The sequence below is a fragment of the Hylaeus volcanicus genome, chromosome 6, assembly GCF_026283585.1.
Source record: "Hylaeus volcanicus isolate JK05 chromosome 6, UHH_iyHylVolc1.0_haploid, whole genome shotgun sequence".
Classification (NCBI taxonomy): domain Eukaryota; kingdom Metazoa; phylum Arthropoda; class Insecta; order Hymenoptera; family Colletidae; genus Hylaeus; species Hylaeus volcanicus.
In genome coordinates, this window is record NC_071981.1 from 13,865,074 (window position 1) to 13,890,098 (window position 25,025).

Consider the following 25,025-nt stretch of genomic DNA (forward strand, 5'->3'; position numbering starts at 1 on the left):
ATTAAAGAATTTTCTATATTCGTGGAATATCTAAAAACTTTACAACTAGTTTGTAGGGTCAGATCAAGTTTACTTGGATATATGTTGTTAAACACTTTGTAATCTTCCTAGAAAAATATACATGGACTGAAAATTAAAATATTGTTTGTATGAGCTTAACTTTAATAAGATATCAAACACGAGTGTCTAATGAAACAGAATAATTAGACCTATTGGGTCTTTGGCACAGGTGATTCTGTCTTTTTTGGACTTGAATTAATTTCTTGTTGCTCTAATCTGCGATGTCGCATCATAGTAGACAGTACACCATTAAAGCTAGCAGTTTTCTTTTTGGCACTCCCCTTTGGAGTACTTTCACCTATTCTTCTAACAGGTAATCTTGGCGATGACATTTCATCCATGAAGTCAAAGTCTGACTTTTCTTGGGTCCTACGAAAAATGGAAATTTTATGCAGGAAACGAGATGGCATAATAGGAAATCAAAAGGAATGATAAAGTTCAATGTTTACTTGTACTCCTGTGAGCCGCTATCTTGTTGGCGATTGTTTGACAGAACTGGAGAAGGACCTCTTCTACCTGGACATTTCCACTCTAGCTCCAGAACCCTATTGTTAGCTTCGAGAGCCTCGATCAACGTTAATATGTCGTCTGGTTTCAAGATCCATTCGTTCTATATACGAACGGAAGGCAAAGACAGAAGGAGAGAAAAGAACGAGTAAAGCGTACATAAAATAAACACGGTACATGTTGCTTACTTTTCCGTCAGTTTCGTATTTCTCATCGTCGGAGCATTCTAACGACCAATCCTCCTCATTGCGTTCCATTTCTTTTCTTCTTCAATGATAAAATGTTTAAGTGACGTCCTATCTTTGAACACAATAAACACAAACTGACGCTAAAATATAATAAACATAACCTTGAAAGTAAATCTCAACATCAACACTTCACAGCTGAGTTAGTTCTAATGGCCGCGAGTTGTCGCTACTGATTAATGCTTCATTGGAATTGTATCTTACCGCTCTAACGCATACACAGTTCTACTGTCGATAATGTCAAATACTATCAGTCGGCATTTTGCTTCAGTTACCATATCAGACTGTAGATAAGGGTTGAGTGTCTTCCTACTAGATAGCAGCAAGAGCTACAGAGAATGGCGGTCTGAGACAAATTTAATGAGTAATAATAAAACTCACAATTTAAAGCATTGCTTTACAATAAATGACTGCGTATAACAACTCAATGAATTTGTCTAAAAAAAATGCTATCTTACTATAGCTAAAAATATATAAAGTTTATATATTTTTGTACTAAAGTTTATATAAAGTTTATATATTAGGTTGTCTCGAAAGTTTCTTTCGCGTGTTCCGCTCAATTATTTTATGTAGTCGTATTTATATAAATAGACAATTTAATTTCACAAATATTCATGTTGTAACAGTAATGGAGCAAAATGAATCGTGCACGATTCAGTAATGTAACATAAAACATAAACTATTGTGCATGTATTACTTATTAATAAAGCGAAAGAAACTTTTGGGACAACCTAATACGTTTGTACTAAATAACTTTTGTACAGACATTTTTTTAATAGTTTCATACCTTCGTAAAATTTTTAAAACCTTCGTAAAAACACGCCGTATATGAAAATCTCAATAAGGCATATCGCGTCATCCGAAGCCAAAGTGTTAAAACGATCGATGAACATGTGTCGCGTTCATCGATCGTTTTAACACTTGTCCTTTTTAACAATTACCAGGAAAGGTAATTAAGGACTTTACAAACACTGCATTTCCCCACTTGCTATATCGAGTAGCTTGATCGAACAGAACGATGTCGTTGGAAACGATTATCGCAACGTTCCATCGAAGAGAACACGGCGCCGACTATTCATGAAGGTGTGGGTGGAAGGGCAGCCTGCGAGGATCGAAGTAGGTACACTATTTACTCGCGATATGACCTTGGTTTTTTTTTCCTCTGGCGCGATTCATGATATTTCATTTCGCTAGGTTTCTTGCAATTTTTCAATGACACCTCCTCCTGCTCCAGTAAATCTGCGCAATCGTTTAATGCAAGCATTCGTAATCGTTTAATTTTCCTATATGTATGTCCGTGATACACCGAAAGAGAATTAATAATTAATTGTATTCATTTCGTAACATTTCAAACAAAATCTATCCATGAACGATGATGGTCACCTGTTGTAATTCGTTGTATTCATTATCTCTAAAAATGTATATTGAAGTTATGCCTTTCGTCTGTTATCTCGATAAAGTTTTCTAATGTGTCGAGTATACCGCGACTATTCGTCTCTGTTAATTCATATAAAGCTCCACCCCCACCCCCCCACCCCCCGTTGCTAAATTACCGTGCACGCTACCACTACACATCCAACGATGTTGATGAACGTGCTGTTTTTCAAGAGAATAAACATCACGTCAAGAACACGACAATCAACGATAATTATCTATCGACGATCTGACAAAGATGAATGCAACCCTAGTCGTGTCTAGGAGTTTGGTGAAGTGAGAATGGAATAATCGTGACCGCGAAGAGAAAGAGAAACTCGAATTCTCGTAAATATATCGTCGAGTAAGTATTTTTATTCGCAAAAGTTAGTAAGTCGTTAGATCTTATTAAGCATTCGATTCCAACCGGAGAAACACACTCTCTGGTATCGGGTACTGGCCAAGTGTTCGCTAGAACCGTGTCTCTCGCTTCCTGCCGCACTTCTCGTGTTTGTCGTGCTTCGACCATAAGATGCCTTCTTCGTCGAGGATATTCTGAACCCCTCCAAAAACAATGCACATCCAATGGAACGATACGGGCCGACGAAACACCATGTCTAGATCAAGTACAGGTTTCTCTTTTAACCACTGAAGCACCGTTGTTGTTTATAGTTGTTTGTAAGCTTCTTATTTCTCCAGGTGGGTGGTCTGCACCATAACGCACGTGTTCGTAAAAAATATATGAAAAGGAACAAACGTACGTATACAGGGTGTCCCAAAAATGTTGGAGGTCCTTGAAAAGGGTGGTTCAGAGGGTGATTTGAAACAACTTTTTCCTTAGCGAAATTGTTGTCCGAGGCTTCGTTGAGGAGATATTAACGGAAAACACTGACCAATCAGAGCGCGCGTATGCCGTTGGAGCGGCCGCGATAGCGATGGCTACGCGCTAGGTAGCCGCTCTCGTACGCGAACAAGTGACTCGACGTGCATCGAAGGATATCGACGCGGCCGCTCAGCGCGTAACCTTCGCTACCGCGGCCGCTCCAACGGTATCCACGCGCTCTGATTGGTCGGGTTTTTTTTATTAATATCTACTTAACGAAGCCCCATCCGACATTTTTGCAAAGGAAAAAGTTGCTTCAAATCACCTCCCGAACCATCCCTTTCAAGGACCTCCAACATTTTTGGGACACCCTGTATATAAATTGCCTTGCATATAAAAATCTAAATTTATACACAAGTAAAAATGCAACGTATGCGGTACGTGCATGCGTTTGTGATTCCTAGGAAGTAATTTAAAAGCGAAATAATTCCTTTTTAGTCTTTTAGAAATTCGTGGATGCGACGATTTATGACGAAAATAATCCTCAAATGCTTCCAGAAAATCGATCCAAGACTAGTCAAAATATCGTAATGAAGTTAGAGGGAAAAAAGGATAAACGTACGGCGCAGAGTCTCTATTGGGCAAGCTTTCCGATACATTATCTCGGTAAACTGTGGGGCCTGATTCCAGTCAGATTCGTCACAAACGCTGCACCAGGAAGATGCCAGGCTCGCTTAAGCACCATCGACCTTATCTACAGGTAACGGAGAGCGACAAGATTAAATCTTCGATAGATATGAACGCAACAAAATTAAAAAAGCATTCAGAGACGAACTTTCTTTAAATTTCATGTTACCATTGCTTTCTAATTCGATCAATGTTACTAAAAATTATCATATTTATGGCAATGTCATCTTTGGTTTTATATATACAGTGGGTGTAGAAAGTATTCGTACACCGATCAATTTCCAAAAAAAGTATGTAAAATTATAATTTATTAACTTATTTTTTTTTATAAACAATGACATTCTACATATTCTCGGAAATGTCTAGAATAGATAGATTACAAAAAAAAAATACCTATTTATGTAAGTTGCAACATGAACAAGAAAAAAACAATTAATCTATAGAAATGTTGAAGCAATAAGTATTCGCACAACTGTTTAATGTTTAAAACTTCATTAAAAAAAAAAAGAAAAGAAATTTACATTAATTTACACGTATATAATACTTCCTTCGTGGGATTTCCTTTTGATTTTATAATTATTGCAACTCTTCTAAGCGTTAAATTAACTATAGATAACTAAATTATTAATTATTCGAAGTGGGATCTTCCTTTATTAGAGCCATTTTTAAGAGTACTTGAAATTCTGGAAATTTAATGTTTTCTAATTCGTACGGAGCAATAAACTAATGTGTTTACGTTGCAAACTCTACTGTAAATGGTTACAAATACTTATTGGTACAAATACTTATTGCTTCTATACTTTTACCCATTTTTCGCACTTTTTTGTTAATTTCACAAATTATATTAACTAGTAAATGTTGTTTGAACTATATCCATCTTAGAGACTTCCGAGAATATGTAAAATATCATTGATTATAAAAAAAGAAGTTAAGAAACTACAATTTCACAGAAAAGTTTTTTGCGAAATTGATCGGTATACGATTGTTTATGCATGCAAGCGCACAGAAGATCTCCCCGATCGGTTGACAATGTGTTAACATATCGATCATGTCCGTAGCTTGTGCGTGCTACTATTGCTCCTCGGTTTGCAAATTTGCGGGCTTTGGCGAGATCTTAAGAACGGATGGGAGCACAGCACCAGATTGAGGTCCCGGACAACGGTGATCGCGACGTGCAGTGACGTTCTCGGAGTGATGAGTCTAACCGTGGTCTGCATCGTTGGCTCGCCTTTTCGCTGGAGATACCTGCAAGCCGTCATAAACAAGTTAATCGAGGTGCACCGATAACGATTCTCTTCGAACTCCCTTGTTCTTATGTTAAGAGCCAACCCGCATCAAACCAGACATATCTTGGAATAACAATTCGAATTTCTTTGAAATATATCTTGAAAAATTTTACAATATTTCGAACATTATTGATCCTACAGCTATTTGAAAAATGGTACTTACTTTCGTTAGTAATCATAGCACAGACGTACAAGTTAAACGATACTACCCCTCAGAAGTATTTACATACAAAATTGCATGAATTGTTCTTACTAGAAAACAAGTGATTGACTCAAGAAACAAGAACAAATAAAACTAGTTCATTAAACGATCGGCAATGTTGGATTTTAGGTGGACGAAAAAGTTGACGAGTCGTCGACGAAGAAGTCTCGGAGGTTCACGATCTATTTAACGGTGTGCAGTCTTACGTACCTGTGGTTCAACTCGATTCTTGATTTTTATTCCTGGCATCGCAAAACGAAAGGGATGACAGACCTCAAAACGATACCGGACAAAGGTCCAATTAACTATATGCCCCTCTATCTTATGTACACCGTGATCATTTTAACGGAGATTCAATATACCGTTTCGACGTACAACGTGGAGCTGAGATTTATCAGCCTGAACAACAGCATCAAGAAGCTATTCGAAGGCGGAAGCGCAGCCGATTACTTAAAAAAATGTGTTCTTGAAACAACAGGTAAATAGGAGCCTAACTTATTAACTCTTTAACCCAGGAGCTAAAGATAGCTCTTACAATTCTTTAGTCTCACTTTTTAGACCCGATTAATCCCTTGAGGCACAAAATGATAAATTTCATCATAAAATTTGTGTAAATATATTTGATATTCGTATCATTCTATCGGAAAAAATAATACCACTTGACTCAGCATAGGTTTCAAATATTTCTCGTTCAAAAATTGTGTAAAGTTTCATTAATCCTGGAAAGATGGTACATTTGTTTGATAATCTCGAGCAATGAAACATATCAATTATTATTTAATAAAAGGTGTTTCAACCGTCAGGTAGTACGGTCCTCTTAGGGTGAAAAAAATGTTAAAGTTACGCGTAATACTAATATCGAATTGAATATATTTCATGCATCGTGTATGTACAATAAAAAGAAAAAATGTTACATAAAATAATTATTAATGAAAATTAGGATAAAACTTATGTTTATGGAGATTAATATTAATTAAATTAACCGACAAGTACGGGAATCCAAATGTAAGAAGAGAAATAAAAATACGTCCATCGCAAATAAAATATGTATAATACGAAAGACACGTGGAACGCAGGTTGTAAACAGTAAGCCAGTAGACAATCAAATAAAAGATAAGAAGCAACATTAACCTATAAACAAAGTCAGTCTTGAATAAAGAAAACCTCCACCGGTCATTATTATAATCCATGCTCACCAATAACGGATGCTAAAAGTCGTTTTTCAATAATTACCGACAAATTTATTTTTATTGCTCGAAATTACCAAACAATTGGCTATCAAAGCGTTCCTACAACCATTACTCCCTTAATTTCAATTTAATACTTTGCCAATTAGTTTCTTTTTTTACTACAATTCGAAAAGATAAATAACGTATAATTTAATCAATTCTATTCGCCACAATCGCGTCAAGGGGTTAACGTTCGCGTATTGTATCGATCAAATTAACGACAAACGCATCTCTTTGGCCAATCATATGCCGGTTATGCAACGGTAGCAATAGTTGGTGATACTCGCAAACAATCATCAAGCACCGTGTCGCGCAGACAGTTCGAATTGGCCAGCTATCGAAACTTTCGGAATTTAAACGGTGGGTAAGTCTACTCCAGCTAAATTCGGATGGTACTTCTTGTCAAATCTCATGTATCGCCTATTTACAGAGAATGAAACTTACGTAAACAGTATATCGGAGCTGATCACGGTACATTCGTCTCTCTGCGACGCAGTTACTCTTATAAACAGTGCGTACGGCGTTGTGATACTGGCCGTTACCGTAACGTGTCTGTTACACCTAGTCATCACGCCATATTTCTTGATCTTACAAGTAGACGAAAACCACGAATGGATATATCTGTTGGTACAATGTATGTGGTGTATCTTTCACGTAACCAGAATGCTGATAATCGTTCAACCTAGCTATTCCACAGTTGCAGAGGTAAGGAGGTAAAAATGTTAGAACCTTAAACATGAATCTGTGTACATGTACGATAGGAAGCTCTAGAAGTAATGAATTCGAGTTGTCACGAAAACGTTCGTTCCAGGGTAAGAAAACGGCGGTTCTCGTTAGTCGGTTACTTTCCTCCAGCTTCGAAGTGGACAGTCGACAACAGTTGGAAATATTTTCTCTTCAATTACTGCATCGACCTCTTGAATTTTCAGCATGCGGACTCTTCTCTTTGGACCGAACACTGATAACGTCGGTAAGGATGTAGAAGGTATTCGTGCGCAGAAAAATGCATATGCTGACGTGTGTTTCAGATCGCGGGGGTGGTGACAACATATCTCGTCATACTAATACAGTTCAAAAACGCGGACGATACGATGGGTGAAGTGGATAGAATAAGAAATGCGACACAAATACTCAAGTCTGCATCGTCGCTCCAGAATTTAACAGGATTTAAGTCCATCATATAACTGTAAACTTATTTCCGGGAAACTTTTCCCACGTTTCCATATTATAGACTTTGTCTGTGTATGTGTGTGTGCTCGTGTGTTTGAAACGAGTAAGTAACAGACAGATAATAGTCGATCACATACGATAATGACATTTAATATTCCAATTCTCGTAAACAGCGGCAATATACAAATACAGGTTACTCGTATCGTATTCCAACTACTAATTAACGAGTCATCCCATCGTTCGATCGATAATTAATTAAGATCGCACCTCGTACGGTGTCTAAAAACTAGACGTCAGTCACAGCCTATCCAAAACGTTCCTCGGCCTCGATCTCGCTGTATCTCACGAGGATAAGAAGATTTCCTAAAAACGGGGAAACTTGAGTAGTCTCGTTCGAAGAAGCCAGGTGTCTCGTTGGATCAAATTACTCCTAACGTATATACAACACCTCGTATACTGACTCGTTTTCTCTCTGACGCTATACACTTCTTCGTACAAATTATTACACTAGCAATAAATATTAAATCGCTCGAAGATCTTGTACCAACACTTGTACCATATCAATTTACGACATAAATTCACGCGTGTGAATTCAACATCCGGTTACTCGCGCGCTTTGAAACCACACGTGACAAGAATACTCTTCAAACTCGCGCATCGTCCCGGCAAAAGCCAAATCGAAACCCAAATGCTGCGTTGTTGGTTGTTCCATATCGTGATTTTTCACGTGGTTTCAATTCGCCGTGGCTGCTGTGACCGGCGGTTGTGATTTCTGATGCGCGATCTGCATCAAATTGTCGCAACAGCTGTCCTTCGTCACGTTTAAACGTTTCGGTCTTTGACAAGTCATCAGGTTTTCAGAATTCGACGTTATTTCAGAGTCGTTCTCCCCTTTGTTTTGATGACGAGCGTTGCACTGACAGGGACTCGTGTGTCGATGAATCCGTGAGAAACAGTCGCTGCAAACTCTGACGGGATTGTACAGTTGCTCGCTGGGTAACGGTGTCGAATTTTCCGAACAATCAGCACAGAAAATCTTACCACAGCATCTACAATAGAGGCGAAAATGATAACATACCGACCGCATACAGTATTATAAGGGCCAGAGAAGTAACAATTTTTCGTACAATAATTTATACAATGTTTGACCTGTTACACATTAAATAGAAATTAGAATTTCAATTACAAAATTAAATATTTCACATTAAACAAATAAAAATAAAAATATTCAACCTAATAAACGTTGTGAACAAATCGCTATAAGTGGATTTGAATCATTATTATTTAAACAAAATTATGCCTACTTCTGGACAGTAGTATGATGCAGCCGGGCAACTAATGTTGCACTTCCTTGTACAACTTATTATAAAATAAATCGTTACGACTATGGCTCCTAGATTATAATTCTGCATGTTAATACTATGAAACTAAATCCAACAGCATGCGCGGTAGACATTCGATTTCACCTGCAATGATGTTTGCGTCTTCCGAGCCAGAACTCCGTGTCGCAGCCCATGCATCGATTCACCGCGTGGTCAGGTACCCAAAGAGTAGGAGCAGGACCTAATTCTTCGACGGCTTCCCAAGACATGTCCGATGGTAACGACTCTCCGTGATCGCCGGCGCTTCCCACCGAATCGGGTAACGATCCCTGGAACAGGAGCAATACCTTCCTTTTTCTCTGGCTATCTCCGATTATTCTTTAACAAGCCGAATCAAGATTAATCTCCTCCTGAGAAACATTCAATAACGTCGTTTGGAACACTCACAATATCGTCGATGCGATCGGTATCCGCGTTATGATTGCAAACTTGCTTGATTAGAGCCAGCCTCGTCGTATGTAACTCCTTCCTTAACGCTTCTTCTTTTAGCTGAAAAGCAGCAAGACAAAAAACACCGTAACCGCTCGCAGACTCGTGACTTTCTTCGACGAACGTTCTTTTGCTTTTTCTCTTGTTTTCGTTTTACCTTAAACAGGACGAAATGTATGCACACACCTTATGCTCCACGATTATCTGTTGAACGCGCATCTGAACATCGCAATGTACAACGGGAAGACCATCGACGTCGTCCAGCCTGTCAAGATTCTCTGGCAGCGTGTCTTGACGGGTGGGAGACGCCGGACAAACGCTACTGGGTGTTCTCGATATCAACGGCGCGTTGGTATCGCTAACGTCGCTGCCCTCGTTGAGGTTGTGATTGTAGTTTCGATTACAAGAGCAGACGGCTCGGCCGTTCGCGTTAGTCTCGATCCACGGCGAAACGATGTCCTGCGGCGAGTTTTTCTGCGACCTGTTACTCGACAAAAACTTTTTGTTGTTCGAATCGAATACAACTTCGAATCAGCTTTGAATTCGGATTCATTTCATATTTAACCTTGAACTCGGACTCACGTAACGTAAGAGAGTATACAGAGTTTTCAAATTCGGTACTGTTTTACGGTATATGATACTTACGTTTCGTTATTGATGCTTGTTGTACCAAGTAAGGAATCATTGCTGGGTATTAGTGTGTCTGTCGAACTGTCTACCGAGGGATTCGCTGGCGAGTCATTCGAGAATTTACTCGTCGTGTTGCATTGTTTCGATACGTCCTCGTTCTCTGGCATGTTCTTTTCCTCGTTTTCAGTCTTACATTCTGTGTCGTCGTTTGCAACATTTTCCACCGTCTCCGCATCGAGCGTTAGGGAATCGAACTTCCTGTAACGGTGTTACAAGCAACGTGATTACTCTGTTTTCTTGTCTTATTGACTTGATTATAGCTCTGTTAAGATATATGAAAAATAACAAAGGTAATTACGTTTCCACCGTAATAGTTGGATCGCTAAGTCTACGGTGAAGATAGGCCGAGTGATTGGAAGTATGCATAAGATCCCCGTATGATCGAGTTTTAGTCATTTGCCTCTGTGGTTCGTCGCTCTCACCACCCTCGATGTCTATCATCGTCACTCTCTGTTTATCATCCCTGATATCAAGAGAAGATTCGGTAGATCCTAAATACACCTCAGACCACAAGACAAGATCTCGAACATTGCAACTTGGCCATAATACCTGGTAACAAGAAAACATCAAATTCACATTAGAACCTCAACTGAAAAAAAATAATACTATTATACCAGATGAAAAATGTCCTACTTGATTCTTTAAAGGTGAATACAAATGATTTACGAATGAACTGGAATTCAGGAATCGCCAAACTGAAAATGTACGCTCCCGTATTCGCAATTGTAACCTTTCTTGCCTTCTGTTGCAAAGGAACGTGCCGAAAAGCTGCGAATACGTATGCTGTGCTAATTTTACCTGAAATTAATCGAGTCTGTGTTAATCGGTGTTAACGAAACGGAATCGGCACGTATTTCAAACATTTGTGTACGTACGGGTAAAAGAATAAAAGTAGTAAACATGAACTACGTCAATATACTCACGAGATACGCCGGAGACATCTGAAAACTACACTTAAATTTTAGGATTAACTGGTGTACACAGTCGAGCCACTGCAAAAATACCGGACATCGTTCATTCGGATCTTCACAGCCAACTGTTTGTCCGCAACGATCCGCGAATTTATGTCCAAAGTCTAACCATTCTCTCTCGCATAAGATTTGGAAACCCTACCGACGATAAAACAGAGTAAAGAAATGACTGTCCAGTAACGAACAAAAAGAGAAAGTGGGAGTACCTTCGGCATACCTCCATAGTTCGGTAATACGGATCAAGGAGGATCTGCGCTAAAGTGACTATCTGAGGCGTTCTATCCCAGCCATCGCTACAATGTACCAAAACCGGTCGACCATCCCTTTCTATCGCGGATGCTACAGTCACCGCTGCACGTAATAATCCAGACATGTGTTGTAACCACCGCGTTCCTTCTAAAAGACTGAGCCAGCTGCAAAACGAAAGAAAATTATTCATCAGAAATACACCTCCATAAAGCTCATCAAATAAATATACTCAATTCTCTTTTTACATGGTTACGATTTCACACGGTCCAGGAAAAGGAGTCTATAAATATTTAATATGTTTTCTTAATACATTAGGGAGGTCGATAATTAAATCTTGAAATTCTGGTCAAGTCATTCTCCGAAATCTTTTCCGCCAATATGAAGATTGCGTATAATCTGACCTCTAAGCGTTACATCGATACTCGCTGTATGTTTCCTTGGAAAGAAACAACTGTGACAAATTGGCTGCACGATTCAATTTACCGATTACTCGATTTACCGAAACTTTTTTTCCGATTCCTGAACATTATACTACAAATCTTCTATTTTGGCATAAGCAATATTACTTTTTTATTTACACTGCTTTTTTACACAATGCTCTTTGAAACATATATACTGTGTAAAAAGAGAATTGAATGTATGATCTACATGAAGTGTATAACGAAACGAAATATTCGTTTACTTGGGTTGATCCATGTCCGACGCGCAAAGCTGCCTCAACGCGTGAAAGCTCTTCCGTATAGAATGAATGTTTGGTAAATTCATGAATTGTATATCGCAACTGGGATAATATTCAGGACATTCGCAACCACCACCGCGCGCTCTATTCGCCACAGCGGTTGTGTACGACCTGGCGTCCACGATCAAGACTTTCTGCAAGTAATGCATTACAATTCAAAAGAACATCGAACGTTTTAAATTCGTTCGTAATTCCTTTTCATCGATTTCTAATGAATACCGAGTCTCTTCTAAACTACAGTCAAATAATAACTTGGTTAAATACTTGATACCCACTTTGGTATTATTTGTTGTGGTACCATCGACACCAGCATTGGGATAAATACTGGGAGAATCCACCATCGTCAATTCACCTTTGTCATAGGAACATGAATGTGAAAGGGCCTTCAAGAGGGCCTCATCTTCTGGACTTCGCCAGCCAAGCCAACCAACTTCTGGTTGACTACTTCGAGCTAAAACTGCACCATTATTCACATGTCTACAAAATAAAAGTATTGACATTGAAGGAAACATAATTATTTTAGAAGAATATGAAAGTTATTTTCTTATAATACCTCCAAACAACAGCAGGAATTCGACGAGAACTACGAAACTTGGCCGCCTTGTCCAGAATAACATCGGAAATGCAAGCAGGAACCAGAAGCAGTGGTGGATATGATGGACACATTCGATAATCTTTATTAATTTGACTAATACGCCATGTACCATGCAAATTAAATTTCAGTCGTTCCACCTACGAAGTAACACAAAGGTAATTGTATTTGTCGAAATTGCAATATAATGTATGAGTTACTTACCTCTGAGTTAAAAGTAGCGGTATAGGAAGTAGTATCCTTTCCAAGTTTAGAAAAATCTTTGCCCTCCTCAATGGACCAAGCATAGTATGCAAAAGCAAATATATCTTCTATGCTCTTAGGTGGATAAGTCACTTTATGTAGTCGCTTATACCACTCTAAACAGTGTTCATTCGTGGAAAAGGCACAGCTGAAACATTGAAATAGTAATAGTTTAATATCACAAGAAAATTTATAGAAGAAAGCATTGTTTATTTAAGCAGAATAATTAGGGAATAATGTACCTTAGGGAACGTGCATCCTTACAACCAATATGTAAGAAGAAGATCTCTTTAACCTCCAGCTGTTCTATTAAACCCAGTGGGATATTGTAGCATGTTTGACTCAATTGTAAGTAAAGTCTGTAATTAGAAAGAGCCAACACCCCATCTGATGTACGTCCAAGTGCTACAATGGATTCTCCACTCAAAGGCGTAAATGGTATTGTAAGTGTTTCATCTTCACATTCAAGATGTGTATGCTTTGGAAACAATTCCGAAACATGTAAATGACACATAGATTGCAAACTTGTTGGCTCTTCGGAACTCTCCATCTCTGCTCTGTGACATATCATTTAGAAACTTCATTATTCTTTTTGATTGTAAGAAACTTAATTTGTAAGTTTATGACTAGATTACTCAAATTTCTCAAATTAGATTGCATGCTTTTACTAGTCTGTGTACATCAAAGTACATATTACATATCATTGCAAATTTACAAATAAATACTGCAACATATTGGCATACATTAAGTATTATGTTGAAAATGTTTTCAGTACTATCCTTTCACACAATTGAAGTAGATAAGTAACTAATAGTTGGCAAGAATCATCTTACTATGAGAAGTATTATTAAATGGTTAATAACAAAAACTATTATAGAATTCTGTATGGCATGATTACATACCCAAGCGATTAAAAAGTTAAAAAAAGGATTCAATTTTCAAAAGAATGGAAGTAATCAACTTTAATCAATGAAAAAGTTTTAGTTTAGAGAAAGTCAACCACCAACTTATTTTTAAACATAAAAGATGATATAATGTTTTATAGATACATGAGCATTGTTTATCTCAAAATTTTTTTAAGTAATTCCACTTACAAAAATCTTTATATCTAATATAACAACAACACAAAACAAATTACTTGCATTGTTAAACAATATCATACTTTTATTATTGCACACATACTACCAATTGCAGTGCAATCTCCAAATACAAATCTCATTTAATATGTTTGGTTACAATAGAGGAAAAGATTGAGAAAACATTGCATTACAAATAAAACTTAAAGGAATTGTTTACAAAGGGATAAATAAGATGATGACTCTGAAATGATAAGAAACAAGTCTATTCCAGGCCAAACATAATAAAAGATGATCCGAAGAAAACTTGATTCCAACTAAATATTAGTTGGTACTACTTTTTGAGCTTACGTAAATGTAAAAAACTGATCGTGCCAATACTTGTGATCAATTTGAAAGTAGCCATAACACATACTTGTATTATTATTTTGTTGTCGAATATGCAAAAATATATTTTTTTCTTTTCATTATGCTTGAATACAAGATAATAAAGTTACATTGCGGTGAAAATCAAATATGTAGGTACGTAGATTTTTTTCACGTCTATAACTGGTTTTATTCCAAGAGTCGTTCTGTGCCAATACTTATGTTCGACATGGTACTTATCCGCAACCACACGCGGCACTACTAATTCTACGTGTGATTCGATTACAGACGATTGTCGGACTAAACGAAATTATACGCAACGTCAAGAACAACAGAAACGTTAAAATGCACAAGCAAAACATTTCCGAACAGGGCAATCGCGAACCCAGTAATCATTTCTGGTAAACAATTATAGCCAAGCGAGCGACAATGTCTTACCTTGGACTGCAAAATTTCTCCGCGATGGGCGATATCCGATGACCGTTCTGATACCTCATACAAAATCCATAGACAGTCGTTTACACAAGAAACGGTATAAGGACATTACTCGACAAAGAGGCCATCCATTACCCCCCGTAAAGAAAACAAAGCGATGCCGTTGATTTCGATTTTGTCGAGTTATGTAGATGTTTTAGATTCTTCAGCACGTACGCAGATAGCTTACTGGATGAATGACTCCATAACTAATCTCACGCGAGTCCAATTCAAACACGATTACTTTTCGTTACGATGGTTCACGAAAATGGCTAGCATCGCGGCACACAACATCCACCAAACGAAACGATTCCTTTTCTCCCTGTTCGCCTCGCGAAACGGTAATATAGCGAATTACTTGATTTCCAAATAATTTTTATAAAAGATAATCCTTCAGTCTGATGTGAAAGTTACACTTGACAGATTGCTTGTGCTTGGAACTGGATGGTCGGTTGGTTTTGGGTTTTGGCCTCAGTAACGTCAAGGAATTCCCTATGAAAGCAACTAGAACACTTCTTGGAACTGGACTTCTGTCCGTATCTGTAACTATTGCATACTGTGATAAACATGAGCGACGTCAGCGACACTAGCGAGAAATTCCTAACGAAAAATACGCGATCTTTATTTAGCTGTATTTAATCCAGACCAATCTTCTTGCAGCTATATAACTGTGTGGAAAGTAACAGTTTTACCAAGTATTTGTTCCGATAAATTACGAAAAATACAGAATGGCATTTACAAACACAATTTTCTCATAAATTTATAGTTAGGTTTTATCAAAAAAAGAGTTACGCAATTTCTTCGATAAAGCCGCATTCGAATGCCGTTCGTATCACCTACATCCCAGGGAGTCCAAGCCATAAACGTATTCGTATAAAGAGTCTCAATACGAGTAAGTCAAAGTATGGAGCGCCACGTACCAATAACAAAGGAATTAAAAGGAAGAAGCACATACGCGTATATCTTTATATACAGGGTGGGTCAATACCTATGTTCATTTTGAATATTGCCGTTACTTGTAATATACAAAACTAACACGGTATAGAGGGGGACATATTTTGACACAAACATTTTCTGCGTGGGTAGAGGCATAGAGGAAATATGAAGATCATCTCTGCTTTTTTTAAATGGAACGATATGTTTTTGCTTTCGTATCATGATAGAGGATCTTAAAACGAGTTCAACGACCTATTACATAAGGTCATTGAAGGTCATAGAAAGTAGAGAAATGCGATAATACTTACGGTTTTGATAGATCAAAAGGAGCCATGAGGTGATTTCACCTCGAGGTCAATTTTAAGGGTCATTCCAAGGTAAACTCGATCTTTTCGCATGGTCACCTCTATTCACGACACCGGATTCGGAAAGAGGTGGATTACTTGCGTTAATCAAGCACCTCAAATCCGTGAATGGCAAGGGGACTCACGTTAATCAAGTACCATAGGGGGGACAGATTCTCGCGTCCTCGTTGGTTATCCCTGGATAAAACAAAGAGTACCTACCCCTCAAAAGTCAAGCTATTCGAACGTCAAGTTCTCACCTCTTCCCGAATTTTTTGTCGCGAATGGGGGTGTTCATCCGAAAAAATCGACTACACCACAATTTTATGAATAACAATATTAAAATTTTGTAATTTCAGCATTAACAGCATTAACAGCATTAGCAGAACATGTAGATTTTGCCAGCAAATTTTGGCAAATTTTGCAAATTTTGTCAATTAATTTTTAAATCAAGATGTAGAGATGCAGAACGTAAAGAAGTTGTATAGTAACAATCAACATTGTGATCATAATAATTTCCCAAGTATTACGAATGTATGTATAGATATACGTATTGGTTATTATGGACATGTGTGAGTGCAGTAAGACTGTATTTTACAAAAGCTTCCAATTTTTTTTTTTTTTTATTTTGAAGTTTTTAAATGTCAAAGCAGAGATTTATTCGCTTTACATGTTGTTGACAATGTATATGTAGAACTAAATTTTGTTAACATATCTGAAATTATACATTAATATTACAGTTCTTCAAAAAAGACATAACACAAATACATGCCGCAACGTTCGATTTAGTAATCAAAACAGACATATTGATGGGCAAATATAATTTAAGTTTACAGAGTTGCTGTAACAATTTGAATCTTTGCTTTTCAAAGAGTGGACACTGCCAAACAATGTGATCGGAAAGCTTTAAATTATACTTTTGAATGTGACTATCTCGAAATGTTTAAAGTAGCCGCTGCTGTACATATAGATACGTGCGCATATGCTCCTTCCTTTTAGTTCCTTCACACTTGGTACGTGGCGTCCCAAACTTTGTCTCAAATATGGACGAAATTCTTTCGTCCATTATCTCAACCCATGCTACATGAGCTTGAACCTCCTGCTACGACTTACGTACTAGTGTCGGAATCACGAATAATTTGGTCGGCTACTAGGTTTGGTACAGAACAAATTTTTAGATATCATGGCACTTAGTACGGGCAAAGTAATTTTTAATCCTGGTAGGTATACATAGGAAATCACTGTATTTTTTTTTCAAACATTCCATAATCGAATCGTTGTGGGACCACCGGATCAGTAGAAGTAACGGAAAACAAATTTTGTGTTCATGCTTGACTTCATAAACATGTTGAACTATTCGATCGAATATGATCACATGGTGTATTAATTTATTCATTTCGTTTGAAACTCAAGATCATATCAGAAAATGGAATACATAAGGCATTGTTTGCAATCATGTAATCTTAATATCAGAGCCTTGTATATACTTTTGAAAGTCTAAACAGATGAGAAAAAGAATCCAAAATACTTGTACAATTATTGGCAAAAGAATGTTTCAATAATTGTTTTTTTTTTTAGTGTTGAAGCAAACTGTGAAGCAATTGTTCTATATTGAACATTTTGTTAAACACGTAAGGAGCTTTTTAATCAACATTTTCAGTAGTTATGATTTGCTGTCCATTGGTATATTTTTGACTAAATCATTGTACTCTTTTAGCAAGGAAAGTATTTAGGTGGTCAGTTATACGTCGGTTCATTTTTACCATGTGTAACAGCACAAAGATTTTATGCTGACAAAAAGGTTTTTTCAAGAGATAAACCACATTGCAACGTTGGCACAATTGGTCATGTTGATCATGGAAAAACAACATTGACCGCAGCTATCACTAAAGGTACATTTGCCTCTTCTATATATTTCCCAGTTCTTCATTACATTTTTTTATCGAATGTAGTCATACAGCATAGTAACCATTCTTGTGGTTTGTAGTTTTGGAAGAAAAACAATTAGCCAAGGCAAAGGGCTATGATGAAATCGACAATGCACCAGAAGAGAAAGCACGTGGTATTACGATCAATGTAGCACACATTGAGTACCAAACAGATAAGCGTCATTACGGGCATACAGATTGTCCAGGACATGCAGATTACATTAAAAATATGATCACAGGTACAGCACAAATGGATGGAGCAATTCTTGTAGTTGCTGCCACAGATGGTACTATGCCTCAAACACGGGAGCATTTAATTCTTGCTAAGCAAATCGGTATTGAATATATTGTTGTTTTCATTAACAAGGTAAGTTTTCCCATACACAATTATAATTATTATGGATAGGTAGTTATTCCTTTTTTATTGATATACTACAGCAAGAGTTATGGAAACCTTATAAAGAAAATGGGATAAATATATACATGAATAAATAGAAGAACCTTAGTATGTTGCTTTTTTGTAATTTTAACTATAATTGTTTTTTGAAAGATCGATGCAGCTGACGAGGAGATGGTAGAGTTGGTAGAAATGGAAGTTCGGGAGTTGTTTACTGAAATGGGTTATGACGGAGAGAAATTGCCTGTTGTTAAAGGCAGTGCGCTTTGTGCCTTACAAGGGGAAAAACCTGAAATTGGAAAGAATGCTATACTACAGTTATTAGAGGCTGTAGATACTTTTATACCAACACCAATTAGAGACTTGGATAAACCTTTTCTATTACCCGTAGAAAGTGTTTATTCAATTCCTGGTAGAGGAACAGTAGCCACAGGAAGATTAGAACGTGGCAAAATAAAGAAGGGCATGGAGTGTGAAGTAATTGGTTTCAACAAAACTTTAAAGGCAACAATAACAGGAATAGAAATGTTTCATCAAATTTTGGAAGAGGCACATGCTGGAGACCAACTGGGTGCTTTACTTAGAGGTTTGAAGAGAGAGGACGTTAGAAGAGGTATGGTAATATCCAAGCCAGGTACAATGAAAGCTAATGATCACTTTGAGTGCCAAGTATATATGCTCACCCCTGAGGAAGGAGGTAGAAAGAGACCCATCCCAAATCAAATACAAAGTCAAATGTTTTGCAAAACGTGGGACGTTGCCACACAGATTAATTTAATAGACAAAACTTTAGCCATGCCTGGTGAAGATTTCACGTAAGTCTTAAAGAGTGTTATTCGAACAAAAAGTAATGTAGTTTTCACTTAACAACAAAGTTTTTCCTTTGTAGAGCTGTAATGAAATTAATAAGGCCTATGGTTTGCGAGAAGGGACAACGATTTACATTGCGAGACGGAAATACAACCTTAGCAACCGGGGTAATCACGACTATAAAGGAACCGCTTTCTGAGAAAGATCGATTGCAACTTCTCGAAGGGAAAAAGAAAGTTAAGAAAGAGGCTCGAGCTTAAATTATCAATTTGTTGCATTTGTTGTGTGCGAAAGTTAATGCAGATTGTCGATAGTATTTCGATGACATAAAAAATAAATTTCAACTCCAATATCTGCTGTAGTTTAAAGGTATATGCGTATATACATCAAATAGAATCGCAGTATAAATTAAGCATTAATTTCGTATGCATATGCATTTTCCTAAAGCTGTATTACAAATTTCAGTTCTCCATCAATAATCGTCAAATGATTTTAAACATTATATAATCACTACTAAGTAATATGTTATTGTATATATGTGTTTATTCCAATGCTGTTTAGTCAGATGCAAATGGAAAGCATCCCTTATAAATACAATTTAATAAATTTCTCGTACAAAATGTATTTAGTTTATTGCTACTGGAATGATTGATTTTACATGACTACAACACAAAACCTGTGGTTTTCTTTCTCAGCTTTGTTTCGATACAAGACGACGTAATGTCACACGCACGTGTGAACGTTTTAGAAATATTTGTAACTTTGAAAACAGTTCAAGGACGATTTATTGAATCCAATACATCACCAGTACAAGCTGCTTCGAGCAGAACAATGAAACACACGATACGTTTCACTCGTGTTTCTGCAGTTTGCTTCAATCGCTAAAAGTACCTTGGTAAATTGTGTATGTACGCTTTTCACCGTGCACTCATATATTTTCATCTGCAACACACTAGGGGGGAAAGAAAGGAAAGGACATATGTACCGCTCTAGTCACACAAACAAAATTAACATTTTTGTATATAAAAGAAAAACACTGTTTATATAATTTAAGTCGAATAAATCATACATTCACCTTCGCTTATAAAAATAGTAAACAGTCCTCATTATCGTGGACAGACGCAACTGGCTACAAACCGCGCTTCGTTACAATTGTAACATTATTTCAAAATACAACAGTGTGTCTGTATGTTGCGGATTACTCGCAAAGACGATTCGCTACACCGTTCAATCAATTAGTACATATACATGAATGCTTTTTTTTTATTTTATTTGTTCATCATCGCGTAATCGGGATGTGAAATAACAGCAAAGGTTATGTTATCGTTTGGTAAAGATTCAGTTACTCCGCGATTGTTCTTTCTTGTTGAGTGTCTGTGGGTATGTGTGAATGCGTGCGTGTGCGTAAACAGTGACTTCTAAATATCAGCACTTTATGAGTATCGAAAGATTCTTTCTTGTAGAATTATTAATCCTTTAGTTTCACAATTTACGGAATAGCATCCTCGTTAGTTCAAAAGTTTATTACATACTGCATTTTCGTATTTAGGTGCGATAAAAGCAGTGATAGAAATTAAATCACTCAAAGGAAAAAACACGTTGAATATATTGAATGCCATCGTGTCATAGAACATATTTATGTGCACGCCCGCATATACATTCGTAATACATGAGTAAAAAATATGAGGCCAAGAACGACGAATATCCAACGATTGTTAGTTTCGATGCGTAAAATTTTACACATTTATGCATTGTTCAAAATTGTACGTTCATACCGGTAAGAAGTACGTTCATGCTAGGATTATCCAATACTTGTACAAAATTAGAGGTCACGTGTTTTACACGTTCACGCACACAAATCTCTAATGCACGCAAAAGCAACGTTCAATTCCAGTATCCTTTTGTTAAGACAAAGCTCGTGAAACATGAAATCACAGAAACTTTTTTACCGTTATTATCGTTAGGTATCGAACAAAATTTTTTACGCGAATTTTAATTCCTTCGAAGAAAGAACCTTCGACCTATCGAGAGGCACAAGAACGTAACGTGCGTTCATGTACGCTATGCCCCCAGTTCATATCATACGCGTGGTATAACAAACTAAAGGTCTTCATCGTCTTCTGGTAACGCAGTCTCTTGAGCTTCTTTGAGATCCTTTTCTATTTGTTGTTGCCATTGTGGATCCATAGTAACCTCAGGTGGAAGAAGAGCTGGCATCGCGACGAATTCTAGATTCGGATCTCCGATTAATTTACGCGCCAACCATAAGAAAGGTTTCTCGAAATTGTAGTTACTCTTTGCACTAATATCGTAGTACTGAAAATGGGAAAGAAAGTGTCATTTGTTATACTAATAGTACAAAGTTACATTAAATATTAGTATTAAAGTTTTAGAAACTAGCATCAGTAAATACTTGATAGAATTAAAAAAAACATGTGAAAGGAGAGCAATAATCAAATGTTTTTGAATTTGAAGTAGTTAATTACCTGTAGATTCTTCTTTCTATGAAAAACAATGCTCTTGGCTTTTACTTTCCTATCCTTAATGTCGACTTTGTTGCCACAGAGTACGATAGGTATATTTTCACAAACTCGAACCAAATCCCTATGCCAGTTAGGTACATTTTTATATGTTACTCTTGATGTAACATCGAACATAATGACAGCACATTGTCCTTGAATATAATAGCCATCACGGAGACCTCCAAATTTCTCTTGGCCAGCTGTGTCCCATACGTTGAATCGAATTGCCCCTCGATTTGTATGAAAGATCAAGGGATGTACTTCTACTCCTAATGTTGCCACATATTTTTTCTCGAATTCTCCGGTTAAATGTCGTTTGACAAATGTCGTTTTCCCAGTACCACCATCACCCACTAGGACACACTTGAAAGTTGGCATTTCCTGTACTTCGTGTGCCATTTTGATATTGTTATTTGACGATTTATCCAAGCAAAGAAGCGGTCAATCTGAAAAAATAAGATCAGCAATCCTCGGTTAACAAATTATTATCATATTCACAGAGAATATGCATGGTTTCGAAATTAGTGAAAGATATGTCAAGGATAGGAAATCATGTGGCACCACTTTCCTTGGTAGGAACGTGGATGAAATAATTTCTTGATTCACACATAGCTGATTTTTTCAAGTTTGTATTAGACTCTTTCAAATCAAAATGATGCTCTCGATTGCACAAAACTAAAAGCACATAACTATTTTCTATGGCTAATGTAATTTGTAAACGAAAAAGACATGTAATTGACGAAGTATGTAAAAAAGCCGCATCGAACAGTCCAAAAAGGCTACATGCGGCCTTTGCGCCACAGGCTCCGCCATCCTAGATAGTACCATATCACGCGTTGAAAACGTGATCGGCCACTCGCCAACCGAACGAAATTCGTAATAAACGAAACGAACTTCTAATCGTTAAGCAAATGCACATACCGAAACGTTAGTTGATAGTACTTTCGACGTTAGCTCGGAAAGCCGGGTGACCAATTATCACGCACTCTCAAACAGCAAGCCGACGTTGAAAGTCACCACGTTCTGCTAAGAGAATGGCGCCTCCCGTTGTAACACAGGGGACTTTCGCGCTAATCTCGAAACATAACTACACGCACTTGTAGGTGAAAATAACAAACGATCGAACAAGTTGTCGGTTAATTTGCTCGAAATTTATGGAAATCCGAGGACGTAGGTACAAAATTTCCCGGCAAGTGACGTGTACGTGAAAATGACCGATAAAACTTACCCTGCGACACAGTCGCTATGGCTCACAATGGCGTTCCTTTGTCTAGATGTGTAGGGGTCAGCTTTTTCGTTATTCGCTAAATGCAACGAGGTATGAATTAAGAAAACCGTCTAGTTGGCGTGATAGAAAAAAATTCAATTTAAATATTTGTATCGATCGATTATCAAAATAATACGTGTATCGTTGGTTTTTTTGTAAAAGTATACTCGAAACTCGCCACGATTTAGCGACATCTATTCCATGCGCGCCACATTGAGCCGGTATCGAAGAATTTTCGTTTTCAACGGAAAGAATCATGTTGTACGTAAGTACAGTAAATGGAATGGTTTGGCGCGCGAGGGCACCGTTAGGTTCCAAACTGGCGGTAAATATAAAATTCGAACATCGAGGATGTTCGATGTTCCGTTTTCTTGCAAGATTTTTTTTCGCGAGAATACTTTTGACACGCTCAACATTGATGAATTAAACAGTAAACGTTAGTTACACGATCGAACAATTTCGGTGCATTTCATTTTGTGATACAGGTGTTATTAATATTACTATTCGAACTATACTATATAAATATTACTATTTGAATATCATTTTTTCAGTGAGTTCATTATTTTATGTGTACAAGTGTCGTTTATCAGGAAGTCATGAAATCTGGTATAGCGATTTCTATATCACCAAATTTTTAAAACACAATTTCATTAACCTTGGTTTGTTTCTGTTTTTTATAATTGTTTTTAATTAAATTTGATTATTAACAAAAGCCATTTTTGGAGCTAAAAACATAGCAACTGTGAAAAAACTTTACTTACGGTTGAGAAATTTAAACATATTAATTTTTCCATATCAGAATAAAATATGTATATGTAAAATATCGTTAGTAAGATATTATACATGAAACTAGAGATTAGAAAAAAAAACTGTGGACTTACAAACTTGATTTATTCAAGCGTACATCCAAATATATACGTGGGATATAAAATATTCTAATATCCGAGTATAAAGTAATCGAATAGTTAAATGTTTGTATCATATTTTAATCATTGAAACGTTCGAATATCAAGTACAGAAAAATTCGACTACTTTCAGACCTAAAACCGTTATAGAATGAAAATATTTTGAAGATGTCGGAAAAAGCCTTTTGTTTTTTGCTGGTTATTTCTAGGAAGGGGCACGAAGAGATCTCGGGCCAGTCCTGAGCAGAGTTGACGTCACTGGCGCATGCGCGCGGCAACGGACGGCACTGCAGAAGCAGGCGAGTTCGCGAGTGTATCGATTTTACGATCGTGTCTCTCGCCGCTAGTGCGTCCGTTTCCTTTAGTTTTTAGTGGCCGTGCTCGTCGTACATGGATAAAATCGTGAATGGGATTAGTCGCTAGTTTTTCCACTTCGTACACCCGCTGACTCGCAATTCTTCGTCACCCTCGCCATGACCAAGGATAGATTAGCAGCCCTCACCGCGGTGAGTTTCAAGTGGATACGTATATTTTGCTAGAAACCAAGCCGATTCACCGAACAATCAGTCTGCCCGTTAACTCTCTCTCCCTCCCTCCGTCATCCTTTTCCTTTCTTCGTCTGCTTGTTTCTTCATCTTCCTAACTCGCGCGCTTTCTCTCTCGTGTATACGAATGTGCAACTCGCATCGTTCGTAATATCACTCTTTTTACTCTGCTTCTTGTTCTCCGACGCATCATTTTATCCTCGTTTCGAATGGCCTAAACACGCAGAGTTTATTGAAGATTTATCTGTCGGTTTAATCGACCGTCATCGCTGGTCTGTTTCCTGAGAAAGACAGTCGATGAAACCTGCGGACAAACCTCTGCTCGTCCGTGTATCGGTTCGCCTTACTCTTGTAACTACTTGAAAATAGTATCCAAAACGTATTTGTTGCTCTACGATAAAAAAAATATGTCAAATGGAAGGTATCAGTTCTCTATCGTCTACGTTGAGCTCGAGTTTTCGAAATTCGGGATAAATATGTCAAGTCGCTTAACCAATGTTACATTCCAAGTTACTGTTTCCGATATCGAATTTACGAT

At 37.3% G+C, this 25,025-nt stretch overlaps 6 protein-coding genes across 13 annotated transcripts in view; 3 read left to right on the forward strand and 3 right to left on the reverse strand.

The window, feature by feature from the left end:
* Positions 1-80: 80 nt before the first annotated feature.
* Positions 81-957, reverse strand: LOC128877857 (PAXIP1-associated glutamate-rich protein 1). The gene is made up of 3 exons (XM_054125458.1): positions 756-957; positions 510-670; positions 81-429 (listed from the first exon to the last, which is right to left on the reverse strand). The coding sequence occupies exons 1-3, from the start codon at positions 822-824 to the stop codon at positions 210-212; spliced, it is 450 nt and encodes a 149-aa protein (XP_053981433.1). The 5' UTR covers positions 825-957; the 3' UTR covers positions 81-209.
* A 1,453-nt stretch (positions 958-2,410) lies between these two features.
* On the forward strand, positions 2,411-7,636 carry LOC128878542 (gustatory receptor for sugar taste 43a). Its single transcript, XM_054126829.1, has 7 exons — positions 2,411-3,808; positions 4,794-5,010; positions 5,353-5,701; positions 6,672-6,812; positions 6,883-7,157; positions 7,264-7,422; positions 7,481-7,636. The coding sequence occupies exons 1-7, from the start codon at positions 3,597-3,599 to the stop codon at positions 7,634-7,636; spliced, it is 1,509 nt and encodes a 502-aa protein (XP_053982804.1). The 5' UTR covers positions 2,411-3,596.
* A 120-nt stretch (positions 7,637-7,756) lies between these two features.
* LOC128877849 (myotubularin-related protein 3) lies at positions 7,757-15,348 on the reverse strand. Its single transcript, XM_054125447.1, has 15 exons — positions 14,798-15,348; positions 13,160-13,474; positions 12,879-13,065; positions 12,636-12,814; positions 12,358-12,559; positions 12,026-12,216; positions 11,312-11,507; positions 11,047-11,232; positions 10,757-10,921; positions 10,422-10,672; positions 10,079-10,321; positions 9,620-9,914; positions 9,392-9,493; positions 9,089-9,273; positions 7,757-8,671 (listed from the first exon to the last, which is right to left on the reverse strand). Exons 1-15 carry the CDS (start codon positions 14,854-14,856, stop codon positions 8,356-8,358), a joined length of 3,072 nt encoding a protein of 1,023 aa, XP_053981422.1. The 5' UTR covers positions 14,857-15,348; the 3' UTR covers positions 7,757-8,355.
* Positions 15,349-17,171: 1,823 nt separating this feature from the next.
* LOC128877850 (elongation factor Tu, mitochondrial-like) lies at positions 17,172-19,872 on the forward strand. Its single transcript, XM_054125448.1, has 6 exons — positions 17,172-17,333; positions 17,692-17,744; positions 17,831-18,005; positions 18,101-18,408; positions 18,592-19,253; positions 19,328-19,872. The coding sequence occupies exons 1-6, from the start codon at positions 17,297-17,299 to the stop codon at positions 19,506-19,508; spliced, it is 1,416 nt and encodes a 471-aa protein (XP_053981423.1). The 5' UTR covers positions 17,172-17,296; the 3' UTR covers positions 19,509-19,872.
* A 143-nt stretch (positions 19,873-20,015) lies between these two features.
* On the reverse strand, positions 20,016-23,158 carry LOC128877851 (GTP-binding nuclear protein Ran). Of its 2 annotated transcripts, none has more exons than XM_054125450.1 (3): positions 22,999-23,158; positions 21,735-22,216; positions 20,016-21,564 (listed from the first exon to the last, which is right to left on the reverse strand). In XM_054125450.1, exons 2-3 carry the CDS (start codon positions 22,167-22,169, stop codon positions 21,349-21,351), a joined length of 651 nt encoding a protein of 216 aa, XP_053981425.1. In that variant the 5' UTR covers positions 22,170-22,216; positions 22,999-23,158; the 3' UTR covers positions 20,016-21,348. The 2 variants fall into 2 exon arrangements, with proteins under 2 accessions (XP_053981425.1, XP_053981424.1); XM_054125449.1 differs by lacking the exon at positions 22,999-23,158 and adding an exon at positions 22,692-22,992.
* Positions 23,159-23,933: 775 nt separating this feature from the next.
* The window catches only part of LOC128878901 (syntaxin-1A), a 64,757-nt gene continuing 63,665 nt past the window's right edge, over positions 23,934-25,025 (forward strand). For 4 of the 7 annotated variants that reach the window (XM_054127557.1, XM_054127558.1, XM_054127559.1 and 1 more), the window contains exon 1: positions 23,935-24,448. In XM_054127557.1, coding sequence (XP_053983532.1) covers positions 24,416-24,448 — 33 coding nt within the window. In that variant the 5' untranslated portion in view covers positions 23,935-24,415. Of the gene's footprint in view, positions 24,449-25,025 lie in introns of all 7 variants that reach the window. The other 3 variants (XR_008457520.1, XR_008457519.1, XM_054127556.1) reach the window with 1 other exon arrangement.